We start from the raw sequence: 16,010 nt of genomic DNA, 5'->3' as shown, positions 1-16,010 counted from the left end.
AAGCCCTAGTTTCTCATATTTCCTGACTTTTTCTCTCTCTCCCTCCCCTTTTTTTCACTTTCCGTTTCTTGTTGTTCGTCTGTTTGTTTGTGCTTTGTTGTTTTCCAGGTCTGACCGCCTTTTTCTGGAGGAGGGCCGGATGTCAGCCTCCACTTTGCTGCTGCTTTGGCTGCCATTAAAACGGGGAGTGGGGGCATGGTATTTGGGAGGGGACTCTTTGTTGTGCTGGAGGAAGATTCTAGATTTTGAACTATCCACCTTACTGCGCATGTGGAGGAGGAGTGTTTCCCGCCAAGGCCAACGGACTAGCATCCCCTCCTGGTGATGCCTTTCGAAGTTATCTCACACCTGACAATTGGGAGAATTATGATTGGACTGTGCACAGGATGCCAAGGGGAGGGGAATGAATTATACAATATATTATTCGCTTTTGCGCCTAAATAACCAGTCTTCGCTTAGCTTCACTTCTATTCATTTATAATTAGCAAAAGTACACTTGATTTCTACCAATGGAGTCCTGTGGTTTTCTTTCCTGATTTTTGAATGAAGAAGGGCTGACACCTGCATATGTTTGTTCTGCACATAGATTAAATCTGAAAAGTGGGAAAGGTAATATTTTGCAATGTATGTATCACAACACAGTAATGTTCCTTCCTGCCCTCACCCTTGATGTCTTCACATCAGTATGGCAGCTATAAAAAGATACGTTTGTAGCTGCATTCATGTAGATTAGGGGTGTCAAACTCAAGGCCCAGGAGACAGATCTGCCAGTGAAAACGAAGCTTGGAAAGGCCATAAATGGCCGGTCCAGGCCCTCAGCCACGACAGTCTCTTGCAGCCCTCTGCAGTGAAAATGGAGCCCAGGTGGGCTGCATGAGATCTCCCTGAGCTCTATTTTTGCTGGCAAAGGGCTGCAGGAGACCATCATGGCCAAAAATGGAGCTTTGATGAGTGATGTAGAGCTAGGCATGCCCACCCTGACCACACCCCCGGCCACACACACACATACACTGGCTGCCCCCACAGATAAAACACAACCCTGATGTGGTCCTCAATGAAATTGAATTTGACATTCCTGATGTAGATGCTCTAGAACAATAGTCTCCAACCTTTATGGCACCAGGAATCCGTTTCATGGAAGACAATTTTTCCATGGACTGGGAGAGGGGAATGGTTTCGGTTTCTCTCGCTTGCCCACCACTCATCTCCAGTTGTGTGGCCCAGATTCTAACAGGCCACCAACATGGCCCAGAGCTTGTAGACCTCTGATCTAGAGGTATTAAATAATCAGGACACGGTGGCTCAGTGGCTAAGACATTGAGCTTGTCAATCAGAATGGTCAGCAGTTCAAATCCCTAGTGCCATGTAACGGAATGAGCTCCCATTACTGGTCCCAGCTTCTGCCAACCTAGCAGTTCGAAAGCACATAAAAATTCAAGTAGGAAAATAGGAACCACCTTTAGTGGGAAGGTAACAGCGTTCCATGCCCCTTCGGTGTTTAGTCATGCCAGCCACATGACCATGGAGACATCTTTGGGCAGCACTGGCTCTTCGTCTTTGAAATAGAGATGAGCTCCACCCCCTAGAGTCAGGAACATCTAGCATATATGTGCAAGGGCAACCTTTACCTTATACTATACATGGGTGTCCCTTTATTGTTTAGGTGTTTCCCTGAATGTGCAACCCTCAGAGAGAGGCTGGCAAAATCAGCAGATTGGCAAAATGAGACATAATCCTGCTCTGTACATTTAGCTTAATAGGAAGCATCTCAGCTGTGTTGAAATCCATGGAAGATTCTGGTTGGATGATTTTTATTGGCTTTTCCTAGGTGCAGTGTGTTTTCCCTAGAAACACAACTGAGTGTCATACTGGACTGGCAGCAGGATAAGCACTATAAGAGGATAAGCACTGTAATAATCATTGTTGACGTATTTAATCTAGGGATAGAGAGAATCTTGAAAAAGATTATGTCAATGACAGGAAGAAATCTGAATCATGAACCATGTAGCAGAACAATATAAGTGTTCAGCAAAATCCTAGGAATGAATTAAAAAAATAATTGCAAATCATCTTCACAGGGAGTATTCTGAGATGTCCCTTGTAACTATAATGCAGCAATAATTCATAGACTGAAATGAAGGCTTTCCAGTGTTAATCACGTTGGTACATTTATCATGAACCTTCACTTAAGTATCATACCTTTTCATCATCTAAATTCATTCCTGCCATCACATCCTCAGGAGCTTCATTTTGGGTTTCCATTGGAACCATCTCTTCCAAGAGGTTTGGCTCCACAGCGAAGAGTATTGCATCATGCAGAGTAGGAAAGAACCGGGCTTTAGTAACACATTGGTCAAAGAAATCATTATTTTCAAAAGTTTTTATCACAGTGGCTGTGAGATAAAAAGGCAGAAATATTACATGCGGTTGTAGAATTATTTTTTAAAAAAGAGACATTTGTTTGTTTGTTTATCAGTTCATGCTATAGCCTACAATTGGGTTACATTATCTATTGTCTATCTTGCATATAGATAATTACTATACCTTTACCAGAGGTGGTATTCAGCAGGATCTGACCAGTTCTGGAAATTTTGAGTAGTTTGGAGAACCAGTAAATACCACCTCTGACTGGCACCCGCCCCCATCTATTCTCTTCCTCACGAGTCCCAGCTGATCGGGAGGGAATGGAGATTTTACAGTATCCTTCCCCTGCCACGCCCTCAGAACCGATACTAAAAAAAATTGAATCCCACCACTGTGCCTATACTCACGATGACAGGCAGCAATCAGGATTGTGATTCCAATGTTCTGAAAGACATGACAGAGCTATAAAAGGAAGCCATTATATGATAATTAGTTATGATATCATTTTCAGAGATTGAGACAATTTGATAAAAGAGCTTCTTTAAGCTGATACATAGGGACTAAGTCTGTTACAATTCCCAACCAGCATAGCCCTATGGCTGGGATTTGGATAGCTAAGTATATTTCCATTGTGGTGAATCTATTTTTCTTTTGCAGATTATCAGCCCATAAATTTGGTGGAGTTTAAGTAATGCCCTTTATACTTGGGGGAGTCATATAAATTCTTATACCTCTTTGGTAAACAATGTCATGTACGGGATGTCCAGAAATAATGCATCTATCTTACATGTCTAAGGCAAATATGTTTTTGCTATAATTTGGTTTACTTGGCAAATACATCTCAGAACAGCTTATCTCATAATGAAGCCCAACTTCTCATATCAAATCATTAATATTTATTGATAGTAAGATAAAACAGTTGATTACTAAATATCATGCAAATCAGAGGTGGGTTGCTGCTGGTTTGGCCTGGCTCGGCCAAACTGGTAGTGGCGGCAGTGGGAGGCTACGCCCCCCGCCTAGACACTTCTGCGCATGCGCGCAAGCATGAGCAAACTGGTTAGCAACCCAACACTGATGCAAATCTACTGACAGTTCAAATTGAAGTCATGTGTGGGTGAAGTGCTGCATATGTTTGTTTAACAGTATATTTTTAAAAAGAAAATCTATTTTTCATGAAAACTTGGGGCAGATCTATGTAGTCTAGGGCAGGAATCGCCAACCTTTCGGATCTGAGGGACTACTAAATTCATAAGTTTAAATCCTGCGGGCTATTAATATGAATTTTTTAAAAAAGATAAATAGCATTTAGTGCAATATAAAAAAATGCAAATAATTTTTCTGTGAACCACAAAAATTTTCTCGGGAACCACCAGTGGTCCATGGACCATCAGTTGGTGACTGCTGTTCTAGGTGATTGGCTTCATGATCAGTCTAGATAACATGAGGAATTGGATGTTCCCGTGTTTGGTTTCTGCTGTGCATTGGGTTACTGATACTGCTGGTGGATTAATCAAAGCCCAGTGCCCCGATTCTAGTGTCTTGTTCATTGAGGTAGATAAGACTGAATCAAGGTCATATATTTTTCTAATAAAAAAGGAATCAATGTAGGGCCATCCTGGATTAGCTACTCAAATTATGCATTAGGTACACATCTCTACTCATATTTGGACAAACTGTACTGTGTGCTTCATGCATAAAATGTATCACATTTTTTGCTTTATGCTGACATGGGTATCACAGCCAGAATTTTATATTCTGTGATATCTAAACATGAAAATTCACTCCACTGTGGGACTTCGGTTTTGTAGAGAAAAATAAACCAATCCTTTCGTGTTTCTCGTTATTTATTTTCTGATCAAATTACATGATCTGTATCACCAGACTACCTGTAGTGTTTCAAAATTTGTGTTCTTTAAAATGTTATGCTATAAATTAGATGTTATAAGGTTTCGGGGAAGTGTCAATTTTGTATATATTTGGCAAGCCACATTATTCATCCAGTTTCTTCATCCCTTTGTAATTTCAGTGTTAAATGAGATTCATAATACATTATTTCAAAACACCTATTACATATTTAGTTAACTAGACCACATACTTTTAAAAGGAAACCTTCAAAACTAGAAGGCTAAGCATAAGTGTGTGGAACATTTTTTTACTGCTGCAAGAAAAATAATATATAGATGAAGGAACTGTAAAAATAAATATAGTGATTATATTTGATTGTTTTGCTTGCATTTATTTATTTTATTATAAAATTTATTGGCCGCTTATCTTATCACAGAGTAACTCTGGGTGGCTTACAGTCATAAAAAAGTATTTGTACAGTATATAAATTAAATTAAAGCCAAATATTAAAATCAGATGACACATGGGATGGGTGGAAACGGAGTGGAGGGAGGTGGGATCTGTTATTATTCGATCAATCACCACCTACACTGTGCTGTTCTCCCATTGAGGCCCCAAGCCAGCTGGCAGAGATAGGTCTTGAGTCCCTTATGAAGCCTTGAGGTCCTTGCTTGTAGTTGATCTTGCTTATTAAATATCCATTTATAAATTCCAAACAGTCTATCACACACACATATACTAAATCAAATTTTTAGATTAATAAAATTCTAAAACAATACAAGAGACTTACCTCCCGTAATAAACAAGAAGCTTGTAAATCAACAAAGTGCACCATGCTAAAGTCTAAAACAATAGTGTGAATCCTATGCCTTGCATACTCTGAGTCAAGTGTATACAACTGTGTTGTAGACCTTGTTAAACGAGGGTCTGATGAAAACCACATGTTATTCAGATCCTCTTTCCTCTTTGCATAGCTATACGGACTTTCTCTTGCTGGAGATTGGACGTATTGTATATCAGAAGGGCTTCTTGTCCAACGTACCAAGGCCAAAGAAGAAGCAGAGAATGATTCATTAGCAATAGGAACTCGCTTTTGAAGTTTCTCTCTATAGGGTACCTAGAATTCAAGAGAGATAAAAGATTCTAGAACAGAATGGGGTGACACTGAAAATTATACTGTATTTCCGATTGCTCTTTATAGACTCTTCATTTTCATATGCTTAAACTTTGGGCCACTCTCAATTTAATGTCATATTTATCATTTCACTTGTTTTCTCCAAGTTCTCCCTTAGATATTGGAGGAAGGGTCTTAATTTTTGAGAGGATGTCTAACATCAGAATTCCCTCCTGCTTCCTTATCACCAAGAAAAATGTGGAATGGTAAGGGGTAAAATGGTAAGGATTTATATCAAGTCTTTCCAGTCCTCTGCCATGTTCCTGATTGGGGAAAAAGTTTACAGGAGCCATTGAGTGATCCATACTAATTCCATTCTACTGAGAAATAATTCTTAGAAGGGGCAGGGAAAGCATTCTGCCTGCTAGTACTTCCCTGCCAGGTATCTGGATTCATCAGACCATTATCTTCTTTCACATTCCACATACCATGAAAAAATGGGTACGTTTGCTTTGGAGATCATTAGCAAAATCACACTTTAGGCAATTTATGAATTATTCTATGGAGGAAATGGTAGGCTAAATTCTGCAGTTCAGGTCTTTGATTTTAATCCTAATACCCTATTAGTGGACTGTCAGTGGTCCTGGTCTTCGACTACTGGTACCAGGTTAGACTGTAATAAGGCGTCCCTCATCCAGAATTTGATTGTTGATAAAAGAGCCAACCTGGCTTGTATTATATCATCTTGTGCACAGTTGTGCTTGTTCCTGGATTGGCAGGCCCTGCTTACACATTCCAGATTTAATCTGCTCCTTCAAGTGCTTAGTTATTCATGACCTAGACACCTCCAGATTGGCCTATTGCCGTGATGGCGAACCTATGGCACGCATGCCCAAAGTGGCACACAGAACCATGCTGCCTGGCACGCGTGGCATCTCCTGTTCCTCTTCCAGGTTTCTGGCTTGCATGCACACCAATCAGCTGGCCTTTTTGCATCCCACAGTGTCAGAAACTGGAAGAGCTGGTCTTCCATTTTCCATTGTGAGCATGTACGCTGGCCAGCTGGCCAGCTGATTGGTGCGTGCGCATGCGTGGCAGTAACCAGAAGACTTGCTGACCAGAAGTTCATTTTCCAGCGTGCACACGCCCCCTGGGCAGCTCCTCTTCCTGGTTGTGGCTCAGATGCCTGTGAAGTGCTCCCTTTTCTGCACTCAGTGCCCCAAGTGTGCATGTGCACTCCCTTTTTGGCACTCAGGGCCGAAAAGGTTCGCCATCACTGGCCTATTGCATTGTACTCTATATGGGGCTGCCTTTGAAGAGTATTCAAAAGCTTCAACTGGTAGAGAATGTAACTCCAGGGACAATTATTGCACTCCTAAAATAGCACATCTTATACCTCTGTCTCATGAGCTGCATTGGCTGCCAGTTTGCTTCCCGATTCAAATAAAGTTACTGGTTTTAAACTTTAAAGCCCTTCATGGCTATCTGAGTTACATTCGCTTTGATTAATAAATAAAGGAAACAAATATTTTAGGGCTTATTGCTGTAGGCTGTAAGTGTAAGAAAGTGGAAAGCATTTTCCTCAGTGCTGTTTGTCTCAGAATTAAGAAAGGTTTTGAGTCAACATGTGCAACTGTGTAAACATGTGTGCACAGATAAGAAATACATCTGACCCTGGGTATCAGCTCAGGTGGGTCACAAACACAGGCACAGTTTAAGTCTTTGCTCTGTCCTTTAACACTGGACATGCTGACTGAGATCAAGGCTCGCATCTCATTTTCATCCAGAGGCACTGCCTTCATATCCATCTGAAATAGAAAGAGGGAAGTTAGACTTCTGTTTTTAGATGTGCATAGCTTTTGAACTACTTTATTGGGAGAGGATAATTTACCTTTTTCAAAATGTACTTTTTGAAATGTTTCATGTTTGCAAATGAGATAGAAGCACAGCACTGGAATATTTTCACACCCTGAATTTCTATGGCCTAAAAAGCAAACAAAACAAACCTCTTTAGATGCAGAGCCTTTTCAAAATGTTACCACATGGCAAGGAATTTTTTGCAATTCCAATCAATAGTGTGTGTTCTCAAGCTGTTATATTTGATCATTGAACATAATGGATGCCCCCTAGGTATCATGCTATTATCTCCTTCTTGTAGGTACAAGAGGGCAACGTGACTAAAGATCGGTGCTTAGAAACTCAACACACACACAGACCCATACACAAACACACAGAAATGCACAGAAACATGAACTCTCTTGTCCCTAGGGAAAAAACAACAACCAAACTATGAACTACTGACTCTAGAAATCCTCTAGTAGGATTTTATTATAGAAAGATAATGTTTTAACAAATGTCAAAACAGGTATTTTAAGTTTTAAGCAAGTTTTTAGCAGTTTCATTGAAATTATTTGCTAATGAAATAGCAATAGTACTTAGATTTATATGTCACTTCACAGTGCTTTACAGTACTCTCTAAGTGGCTTACAGAGTCAACCTACTGCAGCCAACAATCTGGGTCCTCATTTTACCGACCTCAAAAGGGTGGAAGGCTGTGTCAATCTTCAGCCTTGAAATGGCAGTTTGAATAGAAAATCAATTTTCACTTTTAACATAAACTAATACCCGGTACATTTAGGCACATAAAATAGCATTAAAATAATGCATCAATCAAATGTAATTAATACAATTGCCATTAATAAAATATATTTTCATGGCTGATAATAGGTTAAGAAATTGAGGGGAAATTGTGCACATGACAACTATTAATTATAGTGTGTTAGGATATGTTTTTCAGCATGGTAGTCAGGATGGCAAGAATTTTGCTTGATGAAAGGTGACATTACCAATCATAATCCTGATAATTATATATAATTTCCTAACAGAATAGGAATCAGGAGTCAGTTAGTGGCTTAAAAACCCCAACTGAACTTGATGGATCTATTAGAATGGTAGAGCTGGAGAATATTACAAACATTTGCCATAAGTGAACATTAAGAGCTTTGGAGTTAAGAGAAATTCCAAGTCTTGACTTCAAACCGTGCAAAAGGTTTACAATGCACCTGGGTATGGGGGTAAATTCTAAGCTATTTTTCCTGCTCAGTCAGAGGCTGTCAACTGTTATGTGTATCATTTCATGAAATGCAGTTAAAATAGTTTCTAATCATGTTCATCACTGTCTCGGGAAGAGCCTGACACAATCATTTATGAAATTAATTTATCTGGACCTGTCAGCTGTTGATTTGCTGGTAATGGAAAATGATTATAGCAAATAAAGTATATATTCTATCTCCCTCTTACCTCACTGTAGTCAGAGAAACGGCGATAAATATTGGTGTTTGGAATCTGACCCAATATCATCATCTTCATTCTGAAACAAGGGTATACATTGGATCTACTTTCTCTTTATGAAACATAATAAAACCAATGGATCAAAATTTTCCAACCTATCTCACCCTAGAAATATGTCTGAAATATTTGTTTTTCTTAGAGAAAAGGGACAAATAATGGTGAATACAAATTGTGTTTATACATAATGTTACACTCGTCTAGATGAAGTGCAGACTCCTTTGTATCATATTTCCCACTTTTATATCTACATGGAGAAGGTGCAGGAAATATGCTATTATTTTTTGTACCCAATAGAAAGAGCTGATTTGATGAAATATAGAGAAGCCTTGCTATTGCGGAAAAGAAATATATTATGTTGTTGGTCTGAACTGAAAGCTAATCATTTCTTCCGCATTAGGTTAGTCGCATTTGCTGGTGTTGACTATTTCTTTTAAATATCTGCATATCATACAAGAAAACTAGATAAACAATGATGTATGGGACTGCTTAGTACCTCTGGTGCTGCATGCTGTATTGATACTTGTTCCAAATATAGTAATTTGCCACAAAGTAGAATAATCCGGTAGCTAATTATTCTAACAAATGAGAGTGGAGTAGAGATCGGGAACTGGGTTAGTTACTGTGTACATGTAGGACTGTCCTGGCAAGTTCTGTGGACTCACCGGTGCAATATCACTTCACATGATCTTGAAACTATCCCTCTGTTGATGGAAGCTAAGATTGCATTAGTGTTTTTTTGGGCATCTGCAGGATATGCTGGCTCATACTTAAGTGATGGTCTACTAAAACACCTTCCAAAGCCAAAACCAAAGTAAATGGTTCTTGTTATAGGCTGCCATCAATCAGCCCCAACACCATCTAGTTTTCCAAACAGGAACTTTTTGTTCTTCCAACCAAGAGTTTCTTCTAGAAAAACAGAACTAAAAGATCATTGGGACTCCTTGTCCAAAGACCAGAAAAACAAAACATAACAAAACATTGTGTAAGTAGTCCTCAATTTACAACTGGTCATTTATAACTCTGAAGTTGTGACAGTGATGGAATGGCTGCATTATAGCCTGTAAACAATCTCCAGCCCTCATAAATGGTTGCGCTGCCCCCCCCAATCATGTGATTGCGGTGTTCCATAGTGATGTAACTGCTATTCACAATTCTTTCTGATGGTTTCCAGCCAAAAAAAAAAAAAGCCCATTCATATGAACAGGTGTGTTTAACAACCACTCTGTTTGCTTAACAACCACCACAAAAAAGGCTGGGAAATTACTTTTGGTCATGTGCCTAATTTACGACTTACGACCAGCTTTCTGGATATGATTGTAAGTCAAGGACTACCTGCATCTGTTTTGGAACACACAGATGTGCATTAGGACTATATTTTAATGAGAAATCTACTTATTTACCCAACGGAGCCAGATTTCTAGGTGTAAAAAGCAACATACTGGAAAAAGAAAATATAGGGAAAGTACAGGAAGGCAGCAATCATCAGTTAAAGGAGTCACTTATTACCATCTCAAATAAGGTTATAGGTTTCATTATGAAGGAAGTTAGCACCCACCTCTCTCTACTAGAAAAATGAAATATCCTAGGAAATATTAAAAAGGCAGAATATTATATTTCCCTGGATGAGAAATGCAGAAACATGTTTTAAAGACAAAGCAACTCCCTGCCCCCCACTTCAGCTCCAGGATGATGGGATTAAGATATGACCCTCAGGACATGATAGGATTAGCCCTCTACCCATCTAGTAACAGAACTCACCACATGGCACCTGGGGAGATTACATTACCCAGCAAGATTCAGCCAGGCCTGGGACACAGTCAGCCTACAAAGTTAGCTAAGACCCCTGCCCCTTGGGAGTCTGACAGCCAATGGGATACATTTCTTAGACAGGAATAGAAAACTCTAAGGTGGGGCCCAAGAGAGGGTGTAAAACCCAGGGGCTCTTAGCATCTCTGTCTTTTTTATTCTTCAAGATCTTCAATGCATGTGATCCCCTTTTTCCACCAGGACCTCAAGCCCTGTGATCCTGTCCACCATTAAAACCATCTTTCCAAACATCATTGCATCCAGTGTCTTTTTCCCCTCTTGGAACTGAACCCAGATGGACATTTCTTCCAACAATTATATGTTCAGAGTTCATTATAGAGAGGGCAGCTGAAGAAAGAGCTTCTGAGCATCCCATTTCATCTAAGTCTTCTTTGTTCCTTGTTTTCTTTGTCCTTTTTCTTTGTTCTCTGATTTGTCCATTTGATAGAATACAAAGGATAAGGGAAAGCCAGCATTTTGGGGCAGATGTCTTTTGCAGTATCTAATCAAACAAAATGCTCCATTTGTAATGTCCTGACGATAGTGAGCAAATCAGAAAGGGTAGCAGTTAAAGCAACCCTCCTAACAACTTTGGTGGAAAGATACAAGCACAGTTCAGCTTTTATAGCTCTAAAAGGTACTTGTAAGGTACCCCTCACACATATGTGCTAGTCGTTCCCGACTCTGGGGAGCAGTGCTCATCTTTATTTCAAAGATGAAGAGCCAGCGCTGTCCGAAGATGTCTCCATGGTAATGTGGCCGGCATGACTAAACACCAAAGGAACAGGGAACACTGTTACCTTCCCACCAAAGGTGGTCCCTATTTTTCTACTTGTATTTTTACATGCTTTTGAACTGCTAGGTTGACAGAAACTGGGGCAAGTAACGGGAGCGCACCCCGATTCACGGCACTGGGGATTCAAACCGCCAAACTGCCGACCATTCTGATCAACAAGTTCAGTGTCTTAGCCACTGAGCCACCGCGTACCTTTATATAAAATCTACAGCTCTAGTTTTATATAAATGGGATTATATATGAGACACTTTTTGGAAGGTATGGGGATCTTTTAACATAAAATAAAGTAGCTTAGAGCAAATATAGTATAAATTCCATCTATTTTTTATATAGCCTCAAAGCAGAGAGAGAAAAGAAAAGCAGGTTTTAGAAGTAGGGCATGGAATGTAAGAAAGGATTCAGGGGGAAAAACAAGGGTACTATCTTCAACTTCCTAATGTCAGAGAGCTAAATCATGTATTAATATAAATTATTCTCAAGCCATATTATTGAATTATCAGTATCAATTTTTCAAATATGTTTTTGAACACAAAATATTTTCAAGGATGTGTATGTTAAAATATAAACCAATATAAGAGGTTTCTCTTAAAATCATTTGGATAAAAAAATGGAACAGGAATGACACTGGACAACTAATATTTTCCCATATGATGAAAGAGATCAAGAATCAGAATATTTCCAACAGATAGCAGATTATTATCTGCTTGATGATGGAAGAAAAATTTCATTGAGCATTTAGTTTTATTACAAAGTTATTGTTATTATCAAATATTTTTCTTAAAGTTAAAGCCATCTTACAGTAGAAGGATCAGAAAACATTAACATTAGAAATTGTCATGTGGAGTAAGACAACAATATGGTAGGAGCAATACCTGTGCGATCTGACACTTAATATAAAAAAGGCAAATCCCAAAGAAATTCCTAAGCCAATATCCAGCCCAAGGCAGAGGACAACTAGAAAGGTCACAATCCAAATTCCCTTTAAAAGATGAAAACAGGAACATTATGATTAATAATTTAATAATCATAAATTAAATACCCATAACCCTAAAGCAAAATACTTTGTTGGTATGATAAAGCCCTTGCAGTTTAACTGTAACAGTTGTTCTAAGAACGATAATAACTGATACCACAATACACATAGACATATCCAAACAATACACAGTATGTATCACATTAAGAAAAGTCAACTGATATACATATTACAAAACATAGCCCAAGGAAAATACTCTCGTTATTCACCCTGACCTCTCTACCACTCCATGGAAGCATTATAGCTTTGGAACTTAAGTTTGTATTTTTTTTCTCAGAAGGTGAACATATTTCTAAACAGAGAATTGTGCTACTGTCCAAATGTTTTATGGGGTCGGTGTGAGATGTAGAAATATTAATGAAAATATAGCACACTAAATGTTCATTAATTGATTCTTAATAGTTAAAGCAATATAAAAAATTAAGATACGGCAGGGAGCCTTGTGACTTTCAAGAAATATGTCTCATGGACACCATTGGGAACATCTTCTTAAGGAGCTCTTTCCACCGCAATTCTTCTCCACTAAAGTATATGTCAGAAACTAGAGGCACAGGGTCCTTCTAATTAGTCAGAACCCATCCTGCTAGATGAATAGTGTTATCTGTACAATAAATACTGCCAAAATTTCTGTGTTGGTTAAAAGGGGTTCTGAGATTTTATTTCTAGCAGCTTCAGTATAAGCAATGGTCACTTTTGAGCAGTGGTAGGATATACTTACCTTCCCTACTGTTTTACAAATGTGAGCACTCACACGCACCTTCTGTGCATGCATAGAAGATCACGCATTACATCGGGGTGGGTGGACAGAGCCTCCCACAGCTGCCACTACTGGTTCGCCCGAACTGGAGAGGACTTTGAATACCACCTCTGCATTGAGGTTAAAGCTTAGTGGTAAAAAGCACCAAGCATTTGGCTCATAGCTAATGTTCTAATTCATTTATTTGGAGATACCACTTTCTAGGAGACCAGGAAGAACTGATATGGAGACAGTCAGAAAGTGCTCCTTGGTATCACTGAAATATTTTGGTCAAGGCTATGATGAATAGGACTAGGAAGTAGATTTCATGAAGCAAGTTATGAGATCCATCAATTTCCTCATTGAAGATGATATCTTGTTAAGCAAGGCTAACACAATTAAGGCTGGAGACCCAAAAAGTTGAAAAATCTGGTTAAAATACTGTTGTAATAATATTGCAGTAGTGTAACTAAACTACTGTGTGTTCAAGTCGCAATATGCAATGGGTCTAATCTGAAATGTCAACAACTAACCTAAAAATCAAGGATCTGTCTTCCAATAGCTATTGAGCTTAGACCTGTCCCATTAAACTGGAATCTTCACATAGATTTCAGACATTTTAAAGTATTAATACACATATTGTAGTATCCTCTAGAAATATAGTTAAAATATTTATCATTGGAAAAAGTACACAGTGAAAAAACCAACTAACCTATTCTCCTTTGGTGCCACAATCTAACCTGGGGTACCCTGAAAGATTTTTCTTTTCTTCTTGCTACTTTATGTACATTTAGCCTCTATCATCTTACCTAATTTTGCCACAAATTCATTCTTCTGACTCCAAGTTACAGGATATTTGGCATACTGGCTCTGTTCAATGGTATGCTAATTAATCTGCTACCTGGTTTAATCTGACTCTCTAGCATTATTGCACAGATCATGCAAAACTTACAAAATCATATTTATCTTGTTTCCACAGGTAAGGGACATCCATAAATTTTTCAAGAAATGGGAACATGTTGACGAGTACGATGGCAGCCAAAACAGCCTAGGTAAATTAAAAAAATGATACTGCTGCCAATTCTAAATATTATACAAAATATACACAAAATTCTAAACTGTGTAGTAGCAACTAAAAATATTTCCATAGACTTTAACAGTTTGATTAGCAAAATCATGGGGCTATATACTTTTGCAAAGATTTAGATCTTATTATTATATTTACATATTCTAATTTTCCAGAATTAGGTGAGCTCCAGGTACCAAATTATTAAAAACGTCCTTCATTGATGATGATGATGATGATGATGATGATATGTACAGTTAGATTCACAGTCTAAAACTTGTGGAAACTTAATAATTCAAATCTTAAATAAAACTTAAGACTTATTCAGGTAGTGTCTAAGAATATAAGCAGTTCCAAGCAGGATGTTGTGTGTGTGTAAAATTAGGTGTGCAGGTTTGATACATTCAATATTTTCAGATATTGAGGAAGTCCTTTAGCTATCCTTCCAAGGTTGCCTGTCATCATTGGTAATAATTGCAAAATACAGTTTTACTTGGAACAGCTTACATCCTGCAATGATACTTATAACACGATCAAGTATAAATATTCTGATGACCTGGGTTTTTAAAGAGAGCAATCTTCTATTTCAGCACAACATTTATATATCCAAATTATTCAGATTTTCACTTTAACTTACATTTGGAAGGGACTGGAAGTAATACCCCAATTTTAATCCTGTCACCAGCATTAAGGCAATTCCAATCAGAGCTGCAAGCTAATTTGTAAAAAAAAAAATGGCATTAGAATGTTAGCCTGATGCTGATAATTCTTTCCCATATTTTGTAAGTCAAAAGTGTCCACCTAACTCAGTCTATTTTCAGAACATAATCAGAATGATATGTACCATGTTAATTAATATGATGAAATTTCAACTACCATCACATAAAAAAAATTCTATTAATTTGATTAAAAGGTTAACTATTGCTAAAGTGCCTGCCAATTTCTTAATTTGACATTGGATTCCTAAAACTATTCATGACTTGCCTCCAATAAAGTTTACTGTTTTTAAGTTAGATGATCTTGACTTGGACTCAAGCTTTTTCACTATGCCAGGGATTCTCAAACTTGGAGGTAGGATATCATACAACCAACTTGGAGGGGAGTGGGATGATTGGCAGATTTTTAAAAATCTGATGAGGCATATTCAGGCAAAACCCATTCCAAGCTTTGCTCCCTGTTTTTCCCAAAGAAAGTTTTTGCAGTACTCATGATTTGTCTGTACAGGCAAAGCAGAAGCACTGTCAAAAACTCAACCTTCCCTTAACTTCTCATTTTTCCTGCCCAAGCCTACAGAAGGCAATTGTGGTTAGATCAAAATTTGTTATTACATACATGGTGGTTTATTTTTTAAGCTTATTCATTGGAGAAGGGTGTCACACAAATTCATTTACCATTTTAGAAGCAACAGTACCACTACTTTGAGAATTTGATGGAACCAGGAAACAATATCCAGACTGCAAAATCCAGGAGACAACTAGATGGCAGATAATATGGCAATGATATCTTTAACACCATGAAACAATGAGCTCTGCCTATCCCAGCTCTTTAGGAAGGACTCAATAGGGGGATAAAACTGCAAAATCCAGTCTAAACATCTGGGTTATTGGGCAACCAATCATCATCATCATCATCATCATCATCATCATCATCATCATCACAACAACAACAATATACAAGGACCTGGTGAAAGCATTCAAATAATTTGGCAAAAGAAAGCAAAGATGGGGTGTCTTGGGTGCAATTCCAAAACATTTGGAGCACCGCTTATACACCATTGGCATTGACAAAATCATTACCAGTCAATTGAATAGAGGCCATTTGAATCTGGGGTGGAAGGGAACATCATTTTAGAGGGCAGGTGCTGCTACAAAGAAGGCATGTGTTCCAATAGATGCG

At 38.4% G+C, this 16,010-nt stretch overlaps 1 protein-coding gene across 1 annotated transcript in view; it reads right to left on the bottom strand.

Moving 5' to 3' along the window:
* The window catches only part of SLC26A8 (solute carrier family 26 member 8), a 41,736-nt gene that overhangs the window by 6,106 nt on the left and 19,620 nt on the right, over positions 1-16,010 (bottom strand). The window contains exons 11-19 of the mRNA XM_032217845.1: positions 14,752-14,829; positions 14,001-14,096; positions 12,152-12,258; positions 8,627-8,696; positions 7,218-7,310; positions 7,000-7,134; positions 5,003-5,329; positions 2,772-2,826; positions 2,200-2,393 (exon numbers count right to left, since the gene is read on the bottom strand). Coding sequence (XP_032073736.1) covers positions 2,200-2,393; positions 2,772-2,826; positions 5,003-5,329; positions 7,000-7,134; positions 7,218-7,310; positions 8,627-8,696; positions 12,152-12,258; positions 14,001-14,096; positions 14,752-14,829 — 1,155 coding nt within the window. The remainder of the gene's footprint in view (positions 1-2,199; positions 2,394-2,771; positions 2,827-5,002; positions 5,330-6,999; positions 7,135-7,217; positions 7,311-8,626; positions 8,697-12,151; positions 12,259-14,000; positions 14,097-14,751; positions 14,830-16,010) is intronic.

The sequence above is a fragment of the Thamnophis elegans genome, chromosome 5 (assembly GCF_009769535.1).
Source record: "Thamnophis elegans isolate rThaEle1 chromosome 5, rThaEle1.pri, whole genome shotgun sequence".
NCBI classification, from domain to species: Eukaryota; Metazoa; Chordata; class Lepidosauria; order Squamata; family Colubridae; genus Thamnophis; species Thamnophis elegans.
Note: the sequence above shows the minus strand (reverse complement) of the source record. Positions and strands in the feature narration are given on the sequence as shown.